Source organism: Sminthopsis crassicaudata, chromosome 3, assembly GCF_048593235.1.
Source record: "Sminthopsis crassicaudata isolate SCR6 chromosome 3, ASM4859323v1, whole genome shotgun sequence".
Lineage (NCBI taxonomy): Eukaryota > Metazoa > Chordata > Mammalia > Dasyuromorphia > Dasyuridae > Sminthopsis > Sminthopsis crassicaudata.
Window position 1 is genome coordinate 166,391,303 of NC_133619.1, and position 16,359 is coordinate 166,407,661.

General features: G+C 33.4%; 1 protein-coding gene across 8 annotated transcripts in view; it reads left to right on the forward strand.

The window, feature by feature from the left end:
- Window positions 1-16,359, forward strand: part of MYO16 (myosin XVI) — an 899,069-nt gene that overhangs the window by 195,400 nt on the left and 687,310 nt on the right. For all 8 annotated transcript variants that reach the window (XM_074299517.1, XM_074299521.1, XM_074299522.1 and 5 more), the window contains one exon: window positions 758-1,021. In XM_074299517.1, coding sequence (XP_074155618.1) covers window positions 758-1,021 — 264 coding nt within the window. The remainder of the gene's footprint in view (window positions 1-757; window positions 1,022-16,359) is intronic.

Consider the following 16,359-nt stretch of genomic DNA (forward strand, 5'->3'; position numbering starts at 1 on the left):
AATTATGACATGAAACTAAAATAGTTTAATTCTTCCCACTTCAGATGAAAAATGGATAATTGATATAAAAGGGGAATAAACACAAAACAGAACCATTTCTTACTGAAGGTTAATCAATGTAAATTAATTGCCCCAATGAAAAGAGAAAGCAAGCCTAAGTGTTGTGCCTGTAATGTTGGAGAAACTGAGGCAAGATAGATATTAGAGAGTTTTTTAATATTTTATTTATTGGAGAGCTTAATTGATTGACTGGATTCTCATCTCAAAGTATCCAGTGGTGAATGTGAGACTCCCAGTCTATTTATTTGTTTTGTTTGTTTGCTTGTTTTGTTTTGTTTTAATAGGACTCTAGTAAGAAGAGAAACAAAGGCAGGAGGCAAAGAGCGGGAATTTTCAGAGATGGACCATAAATTCAATTCTAACAGGATGGGGGTAAAAACTATAAATTCTTACTAACTAGGAGGTCAGATTCCAGATGTCTGAACAAATAGAAGTAAAGAGATAGTCTTATCTTTTGGAATGTTTAGAGTGGGTAGTACAGCTCTAATGGACAGGAAAAAAGGTGGGGGTTGAATACTAACTCAGGGCAATGGACATATAATTCAGTGAAACTAATGCAGGGAAACTGAGGTAGAACAATTCAAGGAGACCGTGGTATAACAGAACCTACACTACATTTGGTATCTGTGCTATTTAAAGATTATGGTGATAAAAGGTAGAACAACATTTCCTAAGTTTTTTTTCTTTCATTTTTTAGGTTGCTTCCAGCTATGTAATGTTTTCCGATCCCATGAAATGGAAATTGACCAGTGCTTGCTGGAGTCCCTACCATTAGGCCAGCGACAGAGGCTGGTGAAACGTATGCGCTGTGATCAGATAAAAGCTTACTATGAACGAGAAAAAGCCTATCAGAAACAGGAAGGATTTGTGAATAAGCTGAAACATGGGAAGAATCACAAAGTCCATTTCAACCTCGCTGACATGATACAGGATGCAATCATCCATCACAATGATAAAGAAGGTATGTATCACACAAATAGTGTGTGTGTGTGTGTGTGTGTGTGTGTGTGTGTGTGTGTGTGTCTGTGTGTGTGTGTGTGGGTATATGGGGATAATTATTAAATACCATTTTCCTGAATATTTTATTTTAGGTGGTAGCTCTCATTATCTTTGTGAAAAAAATCATAAAGAGCCTGTTTTTTTGTTTTTGTTTTTGTTTTTTTGGAAATTAGTTACTCTATGTAACCTTGCTTCTATGGATATGGCAATAATAATAATATTCATCCAGGATAGTCAAGTCTTATAAAACACAAGGTCTTGGTATTGTTCTCTATATATGCCATAGTAAGTGTTGAATAAATAGTGATTTATTCATTGCTTTACATTTATCCTAAAAGATAGGCTTATTTTCCCCAGATGACATATCAAAAATGACTGACCTACAATGCAGCCAAGATTTAAAGCAATCAAAATGTTCAAGCTGAAAGAGATATTAAAATTTATCTAATCAAATCAATTCATTTGACAGATGAGAAAATTAAGATTATGGAAATGTTAATGAGGTGCTCAATAGCTTAACTAATAGAGAAGTTAGGTGGCACAGTAGTTAAAGAGAGCCCTGGAGTTAGGAAGACTCATTTTCATGAGTTCAAATCTGGTCTCAAACACTTGGCTAATTGTGTGACTCTGAGCATGTCACTTAACCCTGTTTACTTCAGTTTCTGATCTGAAAATGAGCTGGAGAAGGAAGTGGCAAACAAATTCATTATCTTTGCTGAGAAAACCCCCAATTGGAGTAACAAAGAGTTGTTTATGATTAAACAACAATATCATTCTTAATTCATTATAGAACACAGATTAGAACATAGGTCTCCAACTCCTGGCCTAATGATCTTTTAACTGCATCACTTTGAAATTAAAGATTTTAAGGAAGCTAATAAATTCATGTACTTCTTAAAATCTTTGCTTAATCCATACCTAAATCTAGTTTTGTTAATATCAGTTTTATCTTAACATAAACTAAGATCTTCTCTCTGACACTAATCACTAATTGTTTAGTATTTTAAGGCTCACAGTTTCATATGATCCTCTCAATAATCCTCTGAGAGGAGTACTACATGCATCATTCCTCCCATTTCATCCATGAAGAAAATGGGGATTATGAAGTTATGATTCTATGGATCATAGTCACAATTTTAGTTAAGTATCAGAAACAGGATTTGAACTCATTTCTTTCTGACTCCAAGTCTAGTACTATGTCTCTTGTATCATACTATCTTGCAATGACTATGCACTTAAATAGTAATGCAAGCTTGGATAAAATGCTCTTCATCTCTCTATTATAGAGTTAGCAATAAAATGCTGCTGCACAATCCAATCCAATAAACAGTGCAACTGAAAAAATATAATTGAGAATACAGCTAATGTGAAAACCTTTAATCCTATTACCCAGAGAAGATATGTTATAGCACTGACTGTCAACACAAGACCAAATGGACTTGAGGAAAACCTCCTTACTTATTGACTAATGCCTCACAAAACAGTTGTCAAAATAATACCGTGTGCTCTCTGGGGAAGCCCAACCTAGCATGCACAATGTGTGATGTCCCCACTTGTAAAAACATTAGAAGAAAAGGAGAAAAATATTTATACATTGATTAGTAAAGAAGCCTCCATAGTCATGTACTTTCCCCCTTTATAGTGGTGAGGTGCCATAAATCTTTTTGCAACAGCAAAGTCTTGATATTGGTGATCTGTTCTGACCAGTTGTTTCTGCTTAAGGAGGAAGCAAAAGATATTGATTTAATTAAATATGGTTTCTCCATAGTTGATGCCCATAGAAGAGTTCATAAGACAAAGGAGAATTACTTGGACAGGATATCCTGATGACAGATGGTTCAGATAAACAATGTGTTTAATAGAAGTATATTAATAATCTCCAGGCAAAGCCAGTCTATGAGATAATAAAAACAGATAAAAGCACTTGGCCAGGAAGTTCCCAAGAATCTCAAGATCCCTTTGTCAGATTCCTAGAGCTATCTTTATATCTTCTTTGTCCAAAGATCTCACAGGTATATTTCAGATCAGTTCACCTAAGGGAAATTTATCTCAAACTCTTCTAACTTTTCTTTAAAAAATTTTGGCTTACAACAATGCTGGTGGATAAGATGGAAATATAGGAGTTAAGTCAAACTTCTTAGCTCTAAAAGTGCTTGGACTACAAGATAGGGTATTGAGAAAGTTTACTTCATTTATATGTGTCAGTATGATTCTCACAATAGTAGACTATTCAGGTTGATGAGTTTTCTGATGTTTATGTTTGCCTGGGAAAATATCGAAGAAAGATAAGCATTCAATTTTTAACTACCAATGGACAATAGAAGAGACCTTGAGAGAAAATACAAGCCAGCTATATTATGAAAAGAAGTCATCACTAATGAAATCTATTTCCCAACTGAAGTTGTGCCATGGCTAAAAGAAGAACTCTCAGATTTTCACTATTATTATCACTTATAACACCAACACACTTCATTTTCTGCTCTGTAAGTAGCTTAAAATATATGTTTCTTTCATCGCGTAATTTTCAATGCTATGATTTTGTTTGTTTTGGCTTCTATTATAAAATATCTCTACAGCTCCATAGTCTAGAAGTCATAGAAGGAAATAGACTGTTTCAACATTTTTTGTTTCTCTAAACAGAAATTTAAATAATCTACTATTAAATAGGAAAGCTTCAAGTAATTTGAAAAAAATTAGTAACATATAATAATGAAGATAGTCCATTATACTCTTTTCCTGGCTAGTTGACACTCAAAATATCATTTACCTCTCAGACTATTCTAGTGAAATGACTAACATATTACAAAAACTGAACATGTTCAGTCAGAACTCCATAATTTAACACTCAGTTTTCTTTCTTTCTTTTTTTTTTTTCTTGTGTATTGGATTTGTTTTCCTAAGGAGAATAAAAATACTGAATAAAAGACAAATATAGGAAGTATTTTGAAGGAAGAAATGACAAAACTTGATGATGTGTTATATATGAAGATAAATTATATGGTGTAGTAAAGAGAACATTAGACTTGAGCCATACATATCTGAGGATTGAATCCTACTATATTTTTTACTAATTGTAATCACCTTGGTTCTCAGTTCCCTCAACAAAGTTATTCACCTCAATGAACTCCAAGATCTTTTTTAGTTATGATTCTATAACCCTATGATTGAAAGAAAAGAAAACATCAAATATGACTCAAAAAGTTAAATCTAATTTGATACAAAAGTATATTTATAACATGTACATAAATAAAACAAGAGAGTTTAAAAGTTCTCTTTTTTTCTTTTTTTTGGGGGGGTACAGTGGAAGGGGAGAAGAATTTCTAGTCATATTGTAATGCCAGAAAAACAAGATCTATGGTTTGGTCCCAGGGCTCTATGAGACTATTATCTCCAAGAATCTAGCAGCTAATCCATACTTCCCATGAAGTATATATGCAAGTGGCTCCAAGCTTGGGTAGACTGAGGCAGGGGTGGAGTCAGAGCATTGAGACCAGGAATGGACTATCAGTCTGGTTCTGACAGGGTAGGGGGAGGCACTGGATATTCTGATAAGTTGGGATCAAGAAGAACACTGACAGAATGGGGGGAGGCACTGTATATTCTGATAAGTAGGGAAGGTCTGGTATCATAATGTCTAAGATAGGAGGGTGTTGCAATGAGGAGGATTGAGGCAGAACAATTAAGGTAAACTGAGGCAGGACAATTAGAAGGGAACTGTGACGCAATATGAGTTTATATTCTAAATCTTGATAGTTTCATAATGAGCTCTTTATATAATTTCCACAAAATTTTGCTTCATAAAAATTATCTCACGTGTCTACAGGCATGAACTCTTCTATATATTTTGTAGCTTTTTATATAGTATTTCATATAATTGAGGGATTGATTCATATTAATTAAACCTTTATGTAACCACAAATGAATGGAGAGGCTTAAGTTGTTTTAATTTGCTGGAGTCCCCAAGTCATTGCAGATGCAGCTGTGAATGATAAAAAGCCTTAAGGAAATAGGGAAAAATCTCCACTGCTGCTTGAACAATCAATAACATATCTATTGAATATGTTTATTTGAGTAAATAGAAAATGTTTTCTAATGGGATTCAAAAAGAAGAGGAACTCTCTACTTTTTATTGGATTGAAGGACATTGTAGTGGTGATGAAAATTCTTGAAAAACACAACATAACAATGCTAGGCATCTATATAACACTTAAATGTTTGTGAATAATTTTACAAATATCATATATTTTTATCCTTACAACAACAGTAGGAAATAAGTCCTTTTATATTCATCCTTTTATAATAGAAGAAATTAGGCAAGCAGAGCTTAAATTACTTGCTCAGGGTCACATAGCTAATAAATTTTGAACTCAGATCTTCCTGAGAATAGGTCCAGTGCTCTATCTGATTCACCACCTAGCTGCCTCAGTTTTGGGGAATTTTTTTAAATATGAATTAGAGAAGCATAATATAGAAACTGTGTATGTTTATAACTGCCAGATCTACTGAAGCTATAAGAGGGTGAAAGTGCTTGTCATGAAAATTCTTACTTTTGTCAAATTTTTTAATGTCAGAAATGAATACGATCTCATCAATAAGAAGATTAAAGAATTATCATCTAATTTGTCCCTGTACTTGAAGGATCATGGAATCTTTATATCTGCCTTGTAATTAAAATCTTTCATATATATAATCTATGTCATTAGATGTAAACTCATCAAGGGTGGGCATTTTTGCTTTCCACATAGTAAACACTTAATAAATGCTTGGTTATTCATTTATTCATAGAGTAATTTACTCTAGTCAAAAGAAAATTGACTTTGGATCAGAGATCCTCGATTTAAATTCTAGCTATATCTTATAATATTTGGATGACTCTCTGGACCTCAGTTTCCTCATGTATAAAATAATGTGGCTGTATTTGATGAATTCTAAGTTTCTTATTTTCAATACTGGAATAATTACAAAAAGTAGAGAAAATAATGTGGTTTTTCTTAAGAAAATGACTGGTTATCAGCAGTAACTGAAACTTATTTTTGTAATAGACAAAAAACAAAAACCCCAAACAAACAAAAAACTTAGGAAGATAGATTCTGCTAGTACCTGAGTTAGATAAATAAATCTTTGCTGAATAAAAGCTCCTTTGTCTTTTTAGGACATTGCTAATATCCCCTCTTCCTTAGAAAACAATATCTAGAAGTGATCAGGTTTTGTATTATTGGTTTCGTTTCATTCAATTTTTGAAACTCAAATCAAATCACAAATTAGCAGTCTTACAGGTTTTTTTTTGTTTGTTTGTTTTGTTTTGTTTTGTTTTTATGGGAATCCCTTACACCATAAGAATACTGGCATCTGAATACGAATGTCCTACAAAGCTGCATACATAGAATAGCAATTTGTTACCCCTTCAATGACAATAGATTTTACTGGTGCTAGCATTTTTTCATTAGCTCATAAAATTATTCATGTATAACTTTCTAAAGTAATTATATTGCATCAGAAAAAAATGACAAAGGTTAATTTGGTCTGTTGGTTTGAAGAATCCATTTGTTTTTGTGAATGACCAAGTTGTTTCACAAATGTTTCCACAATCCAATCAGTCTTCCTTGCATGGTGATTACACAATTTTGGGAAAGAAATAAATCAGAAATATATTTATGTACTGCCTACATTTTCTAATTCTTCTCTGCTTTTATTGTATATTGAGTATCTATATGTAAATTTACATGGGTGCTAACCTTAAATTTTGTTTCATATTTGCTGATTCAGGCTAAATAAAAACAAAAATCTTTCCCAAAGGAATCTAAGCCACTGATGTTGCCTGTGTTAGAAAAAAAATTATATCATACTATTGAAGAATCAATTCAAATTTTTTTCTTTCTGTTGTTTGATTTAATAACCATCATTTCTTTTTCCTAAAGCTGACCCTAGTTATTGTCTTTGTCACTTCATTGTTTTGTTCTAATTGTTAATGGCATTTTATTGTCAGCAACTTGTCATTTTAATGTGCAATGACATTCTGAAGTAAACCCTATAACTAATTTGTTCCCCCATGAACTATTCTGTATCATTCTCTGAAAAGGACTCTGACTTCCAATGTAATTCCATTGCATCCAAAAAAAAAAAAAGAAGAAGAAGAAGGAAGAAAGAAAAAAGAAGAAAGGAAGAAAGAAAGAAAGAAAGAAAGGAATGAAGGAAGGAAGGAAGGAAGGAAAAAAGGAAGGAAGGAAGGAAGGAAGGAAGGAAGGAAGGAAGGAAGGAAGGAAGGAAGGAAGGAAGGAAGGAAGGAAGGAAGGAAGGAAAAAAGGAAGGAAGGAAGGAAGGAAGGAAGGAAGGAAGAAAGAAAGAAAGAAAGAAAGAAAGAAAGAAAGAAAGAAAGAAAGAAAGAAAGAAAGAAAGAAAGAAAGAAAGAAAGAAAGAAAGAAAGAAAGAAAGAAAGGAAGGAAGGAAGGAAGGAAGGAAGGAAAAAAAGAAAGAAGGAAAAAAAGAAAGAAAGAAGAAAAAAAGAAAGGAAAGAAAGAAGGAAAGAAAAAAGTTAGGAAAGAAGGAAGGAAGAAAGGGAGGAAGGAAGGAAGGAAGAAAGGAAGGAAGAAAAGAAGGAAAGAATAAAGGAAGGAAGGAAGGAAAAACAGGCAACAAGAGATGAAATTCAAGTTGGAGTAACTATTTTAGATTTGTGCATTTTCTGTATAATCATTGCATTCTCTCGTATTTTGCTTAACAGTGACAGAAATAACTATTGTGATCTCCACAAAATAGGCAATTCCTCCCTCCACTTGGAGCCTTTACTCCTAGTTGGCATCCTGGATCCCAACTCTAATTGCAAATGGAATTGCCAGAGTCAGAAATGTGTTATGTGTGAGTGACAGGTGTCTTTTCTCCTCTCTTTCCCTAGACACACACACAATTTTTCTTCCATTACTATTTCTTTCCTCTCTTGGTTTGAGAAAAAAAAAATAATTGAAATAAGAAGGAACAGAGAACAAGGAGAAAAGTCAAACTTCAAAGAGACCTTCCTCTAAGCAAATACTGGAACAAAGTCTAGGTTTGAAATCAACAAATAACTCTTTAGGAGACTCAGGGGATAGATCACTGGACCTGAAATCAGGAAGACTCCTGAGTTCAAACCAGACTCAAATACTTATAGCTGTATGACCTTGGCCAAGTATTTAACCTCTGCTTGCCCTAATCTATTGGAGAAAGATATGGAGAACTATTTTAATATCTTTGCCAAGAAAACCCCATAGAGTGTATTGGCAAGCTATGGTCCAATGGCCATGGAGAATTGGATACAATTGAGCAATAACCCTTCAAATGCCTAGTATGATCAGAATGGTATCCTGGATAATTAACAGGAAAATCTGCTCTATATAATCTGAATGAGAATCCAGAATTGATAGCTCAACATAGTACTTTATGTTGAATGAATGCTCCATAATTATTAGTTAATTTATCAGTTAATTGACTACACATGTTGTTATTTTTCACTCCATTGTCTGGAATGTCGTTAGCCAACCATTTAAAGACCAATTGTTTTCAGAGCAGTTTGTCATTAGTCAAAGAATGATTCCAGTTGTCTCATTAAGATTGGGATAAAAATAATGACCTAACATTTCACCATCATTTTTTTTAAATGGTATTTTATTTTTTCAAATACATGCAAAGATAGTTTTCAACATTCATCTTTACAAAATCTTGTGTTCCAAATGTTTCTCTCTTTCTTCTCCTCCCTCTTTCCCCAGACAACAAGCTATCTGATATAGATTAAACATGTTGCACTATCCTTATGATTGAGACTATCTGTATACTCTAGCCTTTTGTCTGGCACTCATTACAAAATGCATAGCTTCATGGAATAAATGGCATAAAATCTGGCTTCTTTGTTTCTATTACTGTAGTGATAAACTACTTAATACTCAGAAAAAGTCTTTCCTTTGAAGAGATGTAAATGTTGAAAAATGGAAGTAAGTGTGTAATTTCTCAGCTCCTCAGTCTGTGGATTCTGTCTTTGTTAAATAGAAATGATTCTACTGATTTTTTTTGTAGCAGCAGCAGTATTGATAGGTTTGTTGGTGATTAATATTAATTTTTTCACTCTCTTTATACTATGACTATTTGAATTAATATACAAGATGACTGATTCATAACTGATTCAATATATTAGCAATAATTATTAAATACCTTCTTTAAACATCTCCAATATAATTGAAAAATCTAATTGGGGAAAGAACTTATGCACAAACATTGACTTAAAGAATACCTACATAGCATAACTGCAAGTAAATATATTAGAATAAATATCACCATTAGGATGATGGAAAGCAATGAATTTTTTAATAAATTCGCTTTGCTTTGAGTATTCATACAATTATAACTTATCTACAACGAGAACAGCTAATAGATACCGAGAAAAGCTGTTAAATAATTCATCAGTTCTACATTTGTGAAAACATGACTTGACCAAATATTTTGGACCTCCCTTTGAAAATATAAACTATTTCCAAGTATCAAAATAGAAGGGAAAATGTCAAGACTGGATAGATTTCTACACTATAGATTTAGAATGTTAAATGTATGCAGCTCATGACAGATGCTGAATTAAGCAAAACTGGGCATTTTTCATAGACATGTTATTATGATAAGTCAACCATGGTATCTTAAGTTATTGAGTAACAGCTGTTAGGTAATTACAGCTATCCATTAAGAAAAAAATTATAAAACAGCAAAGAACTGAAAATATATTTTATACATTGTGTAGGTTCTGAAGGGGTTTAATCAAATACTTAATATTTAATCATTTTAATTCATTTATTAAACATTTATTTTGTGGCTGATATATAAAAGAAATGTCTTTATTAGGCAAAACGGTTTCAAAAGAAAAAAATATGATCCCTACTTTAGAGAAGCTGACAGGTTAAAATTATTCAACTTGCATGTAACAAACTATTAGAAGGAAGTTCTAAGTAGTGTATAATGGATGTGACAGTGTGAAATATATAACCTTTGCAAGAGTGCTAAGAGTATTTAAAATGAAGGAAAAAAATGACTATAAGGGAATCATCTAATATCTGAGTTTTCAGCTGAATCTTAAAGGAAATTTGAGAGTAATTTTGGTTAAGAAGAAGTTGTTTTATATTATTAATTTTATAATTATAACTTTTTTTGACTGTACATATGCATAGGTATTTTTTTTTACAACATTAGCCCTTGTACTCTCTTCTATTTCAAATTTTTCCCCTTCTTCCCTCCACCCCCTCCCCTAGATTACAGGCATTCCCATACATATTAAATATCTTACAGTATATCCTAGGTACAATATATATGTACAGAACCAAATTTTGTTGTTGTTTTGCAAAGGAAGAATTGTATATGGAAGGTAAAAATAATCTGGGAAGAAAAACAAAAAAAAATGCTCATAGTTTACACTCATTTCCCAGTGTTCCTTTTCTGGGTGTAGCTGATTCTGTCCATCATTGATCAATTGGAATTGGATTATCTCTTCTCTATGTTGAAGATATCCATTTCCATGAGAATACATCCTCATACAGTATTGTTGTTGAAGTGTATAATGATCTCCTGGTTCTGCTCATTTCACTCAGCATCAATTCATGTAAATCTCTCCAAGCCTCTCTGTATTCCTCCTGTTGGTCATTTCTTACAGAACAATAATATAACATAACATTCATATAGCATAACTTACACAACTATTCTCCAATTGATGGACAACCATTCATTTTCCAGTTTCTAGCCACTACAAAAAGGGTGCCACAAACATTTTGGCACATACAGGTCCCTTTCCCTTCTTTAGTATTTCCTTGGGATATAAGCCCAGTAGTAGCACTGCTGGGTCAAAGGGTATGTACATTTTGATACCTTTTTGGGCATAATTCCAGATTACTCTCCAGAATAGTTGGATTCTTTCACAACTCCACCAACAATGCATCAGTGTCACAGTTTTCCCACAGCCCCTCCAACATTCATCATTATTTCTTCCTGTCATCTTAATTAATGTGACAGGTGTGATATCTCAGAGTTTTCTTAATTTGCATTTCTCTAATCAATAGTGATTTGGAACACTTTTTCATATGAGTGGAAATAGTTTTAATTTCATCATCTGAAAAGTGTCTGTTCATATCCTTTGAACATTTATCAATTGTAGAATGGCTTGATATCTTATAAATTAAAGTCAACTCTCTGTGTACTTTGGAGATGAGGCCTTTATCAGAACCTTTAACTGTAAAAATATTTCCCCAGATTGTTACTTTCATTCTAATCTATCTTGTTTGCATTAGTTTTGTTTGTACAAAAGCTTTTTAATTTTATGTAATCAAATTTTTTTTTTGTTTTGTGATCAAAAATGATCTCCTTTGGTCACAAATTCCTTCCTTCTCCACAAGTCTGAGAGGTAAACTATCCCATGTTCCTCAAATTTATTTATGATCTCATTCTTTATGCCTAAATCATGGACCCATTTTTATCTTATCTTAGTATGTGGTGTTAAATGTGGGTCCATGCCTAGTTTCTGCCATACTAATTTCCAGTTTTCCCAGCAGTTTTTGTCAAATAATGAATTCTTATCCCAAAAGTTGGGATCTTTGGGTTTGTCAAACACTACATTGCTATATTTATTCGTTATCTTGTCCTGTTAACCTAACCTATGCCACTGATCAACTAGTCTATTTCTTAGCCAATACCAAATGGTTTTGGTGACTGTTGCTTTATAATACAGTTCTAGATCAGGTATAGCTAGACAACCTTCATTTAATTTTTTTTTTATTACTTCCCTTGAAATTATCGACCTTTTGTTGTTCCATGTGAATTCTGTTGTTATTTTTTTCTAGGTAATTAAAATAGTTTCTTGGGAGTCTGATTGATATAGCACTAAATAAATAGATTAGTTTAGGGAGTATTGTCGTCTCAATTATATTCGCTCGGCCTATCCAAGAGCACTCAATTTCTTTCCAATTATTTGAATCTGACTTTATTTTTGTGGCAAATGTTTTGTAATTTTGCTCATATAATTCCTGACGTTCCTTTGGTAGATATATTCTAAAATATTTTATACTATCGACCATTATTTTGACTGGAATTTATCTTTGTATCTCTTGCTGTTGGATTGTGTTGGTAATGTATAAAAATGCTGAGGATTTATGTGGATTTATTTTGTATCCTGCAACTCTGTTAAAGTTCTGAATTATTTCTAATAGCTTTTTAGCAGAGTCTTTGGGGTTCTCTAAGTATACCATCATATCATCTGCAAAGAGTGATAGTTTGATTTCCTCATTTCCTACTTTAATTCCTTGAGTCTCTTTCGCGGCTCTTATTGCCGAGGCTATCATTTCTAGTACTGTATTGAAAAGTAATGGTGATAGTGGGCAACTTTGTTTCACTCCTGATCTTACAGGGAAAGGTTCCAGTTTATCGCCATTACATATGATGTTTACTGATGGTTTTAAATATATACTCCTTATTATTTTAAGGAATAGTCCATTTATTCCTATACTCTCAAGCGTTTTTAGTAGGAATGGATGTTGGATTTTATCAAATGCTTTTTCTGCATCTATTGAATTGATCATATGTTTTTTATTAATTTGATTATTAATATGGTCAATTATACTAATAGTTTTCCTAATATTAAACCAGCTCTGCATTCCTGGTATAAATCCTACTTGATCATAGTGTATTATCCTGGGAATGATTTTCTGAAGACTTTTTGCTAATATCTTATTTAATATTTTAGCATCAATATTCATTAAGGAAATTGATCTATAGTTTTCTTTCTCAGTTTTCAATCTACCTGGTTTAGGTATCAGTACCATGTCTGTGTCATAAAAGGAGTTTGGTAGGACTCCTTCAATCCCAATTTTTTCATATAGTTTATATAGCACTGGAGTTAGTTGTTTTTTTAAATGTTTGGTAGAATTCACATGTAAATCCATCTGGTCCTGGGGATTTTTTCTTAGGGAGTTGGTTAATAGCTTGTTCTATTTCTTTGTCTGAAATGGGTCTATTTAGACTACTTACTTCTTCCTCTGTTAATCTGGGCAAGCTATATTTTTGAAGGTATTCTCCCATTTTATTTAAGTTATCAAATTTATTGGCATAAAGTTGAGCAAAGTAGCTCCTAATTATTGTTCTACTTCCCTCTTCATTAGTGGTGAGTTCTCCCTTTTCATTTTCAAGACTACCAATTTGCTTTTCCTCTTACCTTTTTTATTAATCAGATTTACTAAGGGTTTGTCTATTTTATTGGTTTTTTCATAGAACTAACATTTAGTTTTATTAATTAAGGAAGTTTGGTTTTTTTTTTTTTAACATTCAATTTTATTAATCTCACCTTTTATTTTTAGAATTTCAAGTTTCATGTTTGTCTGGGGGTTTTAATTTGTTCCTTTTCTAGCAATTTTAGTTGTAAGCCCAATTCGTTGAGCCTCTCTTTCTCTATTTTATGCAAGTAGGCCTCTAGACATATAAAACTTCCCCTTATTACTGCTTTGGCTGTATCCCACACATTTTGGTATGATGTCTCATTATTGTCATTTTCTTGGGTGAAGTTATTAATTATATCTATGATTTTCTGTTTTACCCAATCATTCTTTAGTAAAAGATTATTTAGTTTCCAATTATTTTTGGTCTGTTTTCCCCTGGCTTTTTATTAAATGTAATTTTAATTGCATTGTGGTCTGAAAAGGATGCATTTACTATTTCTGCCTTACTGCATTTGATTTTGAGGTTTTTATGTCCTAGTATATGATCAATTTTTGTATAGGTTCCATGAACTGCTGAGAAGAAAGTGTACTCTTTTCTGTCTCCATTTAGCTTTCGCCAAAGATCTATCATATCAAACTTTTCTGGTGTTCTATTTACCTCTTTGACTTCTTTCTTATTTATTTTGTGGTTTAATTTATCTAATTCTGAGAGTGCCAGGTTGAGCTCTCCCACTATTATAGTTTTGCTGTCTATTTCTTCTTGCAGCTCTCTCAATTTTTCTTTTAAGAATTTAGATGCTGCACCACTTGGTGCATATATGTTTAATATTGCTACTGCTTCATTATCTATGCTACCCTTTAGCAGGATATAATGCCCCTCCTTATCTCTTTTAATTAGATCAATTTTTGTTTTTGCTTGATCTGAGATGAGGGTGTCTACCCCTGCTTTTTTGGCTTCACCTGAAGCATAGTAGATTCTGCTCCACCCTTTTACTTTTAGTTTGAATGTATCACCCTGTTTCAGGTGTGTTTCCTATGAACCACATATAGTGGGATTCTGACTTTTAATTCAGTCTGCTAACTGCTTCCTCTTTATGAGGGAGTTTACCCCATTCACATTTATAGTTAGAATGACTAATTCTATATTGCTTGCTATCCTGTTAACCCCTTCTTATGCTTTTCTCCTTTCCTTCCCTCTTACCCCCCCCTACCCAGTATTAAACTAATGAACAACACTTGCTTTTCACAGCCCTCCCTTTTTAGTATCCCACCCCCACCTTAATGTTCCTCTTCCTATTTTACCCCTTTTTCTCACAATTTCTGTGTTGCCTTCCCATTAGCTTACTCCTTCCCTCTCACTTTTCAATGAAGTGGAAAAAGTTTCACCATAAAAATCGAATATGTCTATTGATACACACTATGTTCATCTCCCTCCTTTCTTTCTCTCAGATATAATAGGTTACCTTTGCCTCTTCATGTAGTACCACCACTTTACCCTTTTTTATGATATAATTTCCTTTCTACCTCTGGTTTCTAGGACAAATTATACATATGTTCTTTACATATCTTTATGGCAAAAATATAGTTCTCAAGATTTCTTTTTACCTTTTTAGAAATCTCTTGAGTTCTGTATTTGAAGATCAAACATTTTGTATAGGTCTGTTTTTTTCATCAAGAATAGATGGAATTCATTTATTTCATTAAATGTCCATCTTTTCCCCTGGAAAACGATGCTCATTTTTGCTGGGTAAATTATTCTTGGCTGCATACTGATATCCTTAGCCTTTTGGAATATCATGTTCCAGGCCCTTTGTTCCTTTAATGTGGACACTGCTAAATCCTGGGTTATCCTTGTTGTGGCTCCTCCATATCTGAATTGCTTTTTTCTTGCAGCTACCAGTATTTTTTCCTTTGTCTGATGGTTCTTGAACTTGGCAAATATATTTCTTGGCTTTTTGATTTTAGGGTCCCTTTCAGTAGGTGATTGATGAATTTTTTCAATGTCTATTTTACCCTCTGTTTCCACAACGTCTAGGCAGTTCTCTTTGATAATTTCCTGGAAAATAGTGTCCAGGCTCTTTTTTCCCTCACATTTCTCAGGGAGTCTGATTATTCTCAAATTGTCTCTCCTGGATTTGTTTTCACAGGTCTGTTGTCTTTCCAATAAGGTACTTGACTTCTTTTCAATTGTTCATTTTTCTGGTTTTGCTTGACTACTTCTTGGTTTCTCCTTGAGTCATTCATTTCTACTTGTGCGAGTGTAATTTTCAATGATGTATTTTCTTCTCTCACTTTTTTATATCTTTTTGCAATTGTCCAATTGAGCTTTTAAGTGAGTTTTTTTTTCTATGGAATTTTTTTTCCATTTCATCCATTTTATTTTTTAGAGAGCTGTTTTCTTTTTCCAGCTCACTAATTTTATTTCTCAATGATTTGATCTTTTTATCCACTCTGGATGACTTCTCCAGGCTCTCTTCCCAAGCTTCCCTTTCCTTTTCCCATTTCTCTTCTAGCTCTCTTGTGAGAGCCTTTTTGATTTCCTCAATGAGAGTCTTATGTATTGAGGAGCAGCTCATATCCCCCTTAGGGGATTCCTCTGGAGACAATCTGTTTTTAGTGTCCTCAGTATTTGAAGTCTGCTCTCTCTCCATTCAGAAGCTGTCAATGGTTAGAGCCCTTTTGAATTTTTTTGTTCATTTTGTCAGAGCAGGCCTCAAAGAAAACAAATTGACAAGAGAAACAATTGGTCTGTTTGGGGGGGGAGGGGACTGGGGCTGGATGGTGTTACTGAGCTTCCTGTACAGACTGCCGGAGACAGCAGAGAGGCACTAGCAGGACAGTGATGGCTGTGCTGTGTCTGTGCTCTGAGGCTCTGAGAATGCACTGAGTCACTCTGGGTGGGGGTGGGGTGGCCAGGTCCTGAGAGACCTAGCTTTTTGGGGTTTTATTCTTCACCTCCAATAATTACACCTTCTCTGCTGATCCTGGCTTACTGCCAAGACAGAATATCCACACTGGGGTAAAAGTCTTTTAGCATAAATGGAAAAGATTGCATCCCTCCCCACTCTGGTCTGAGCTGTGTGAGCTGCCTGTC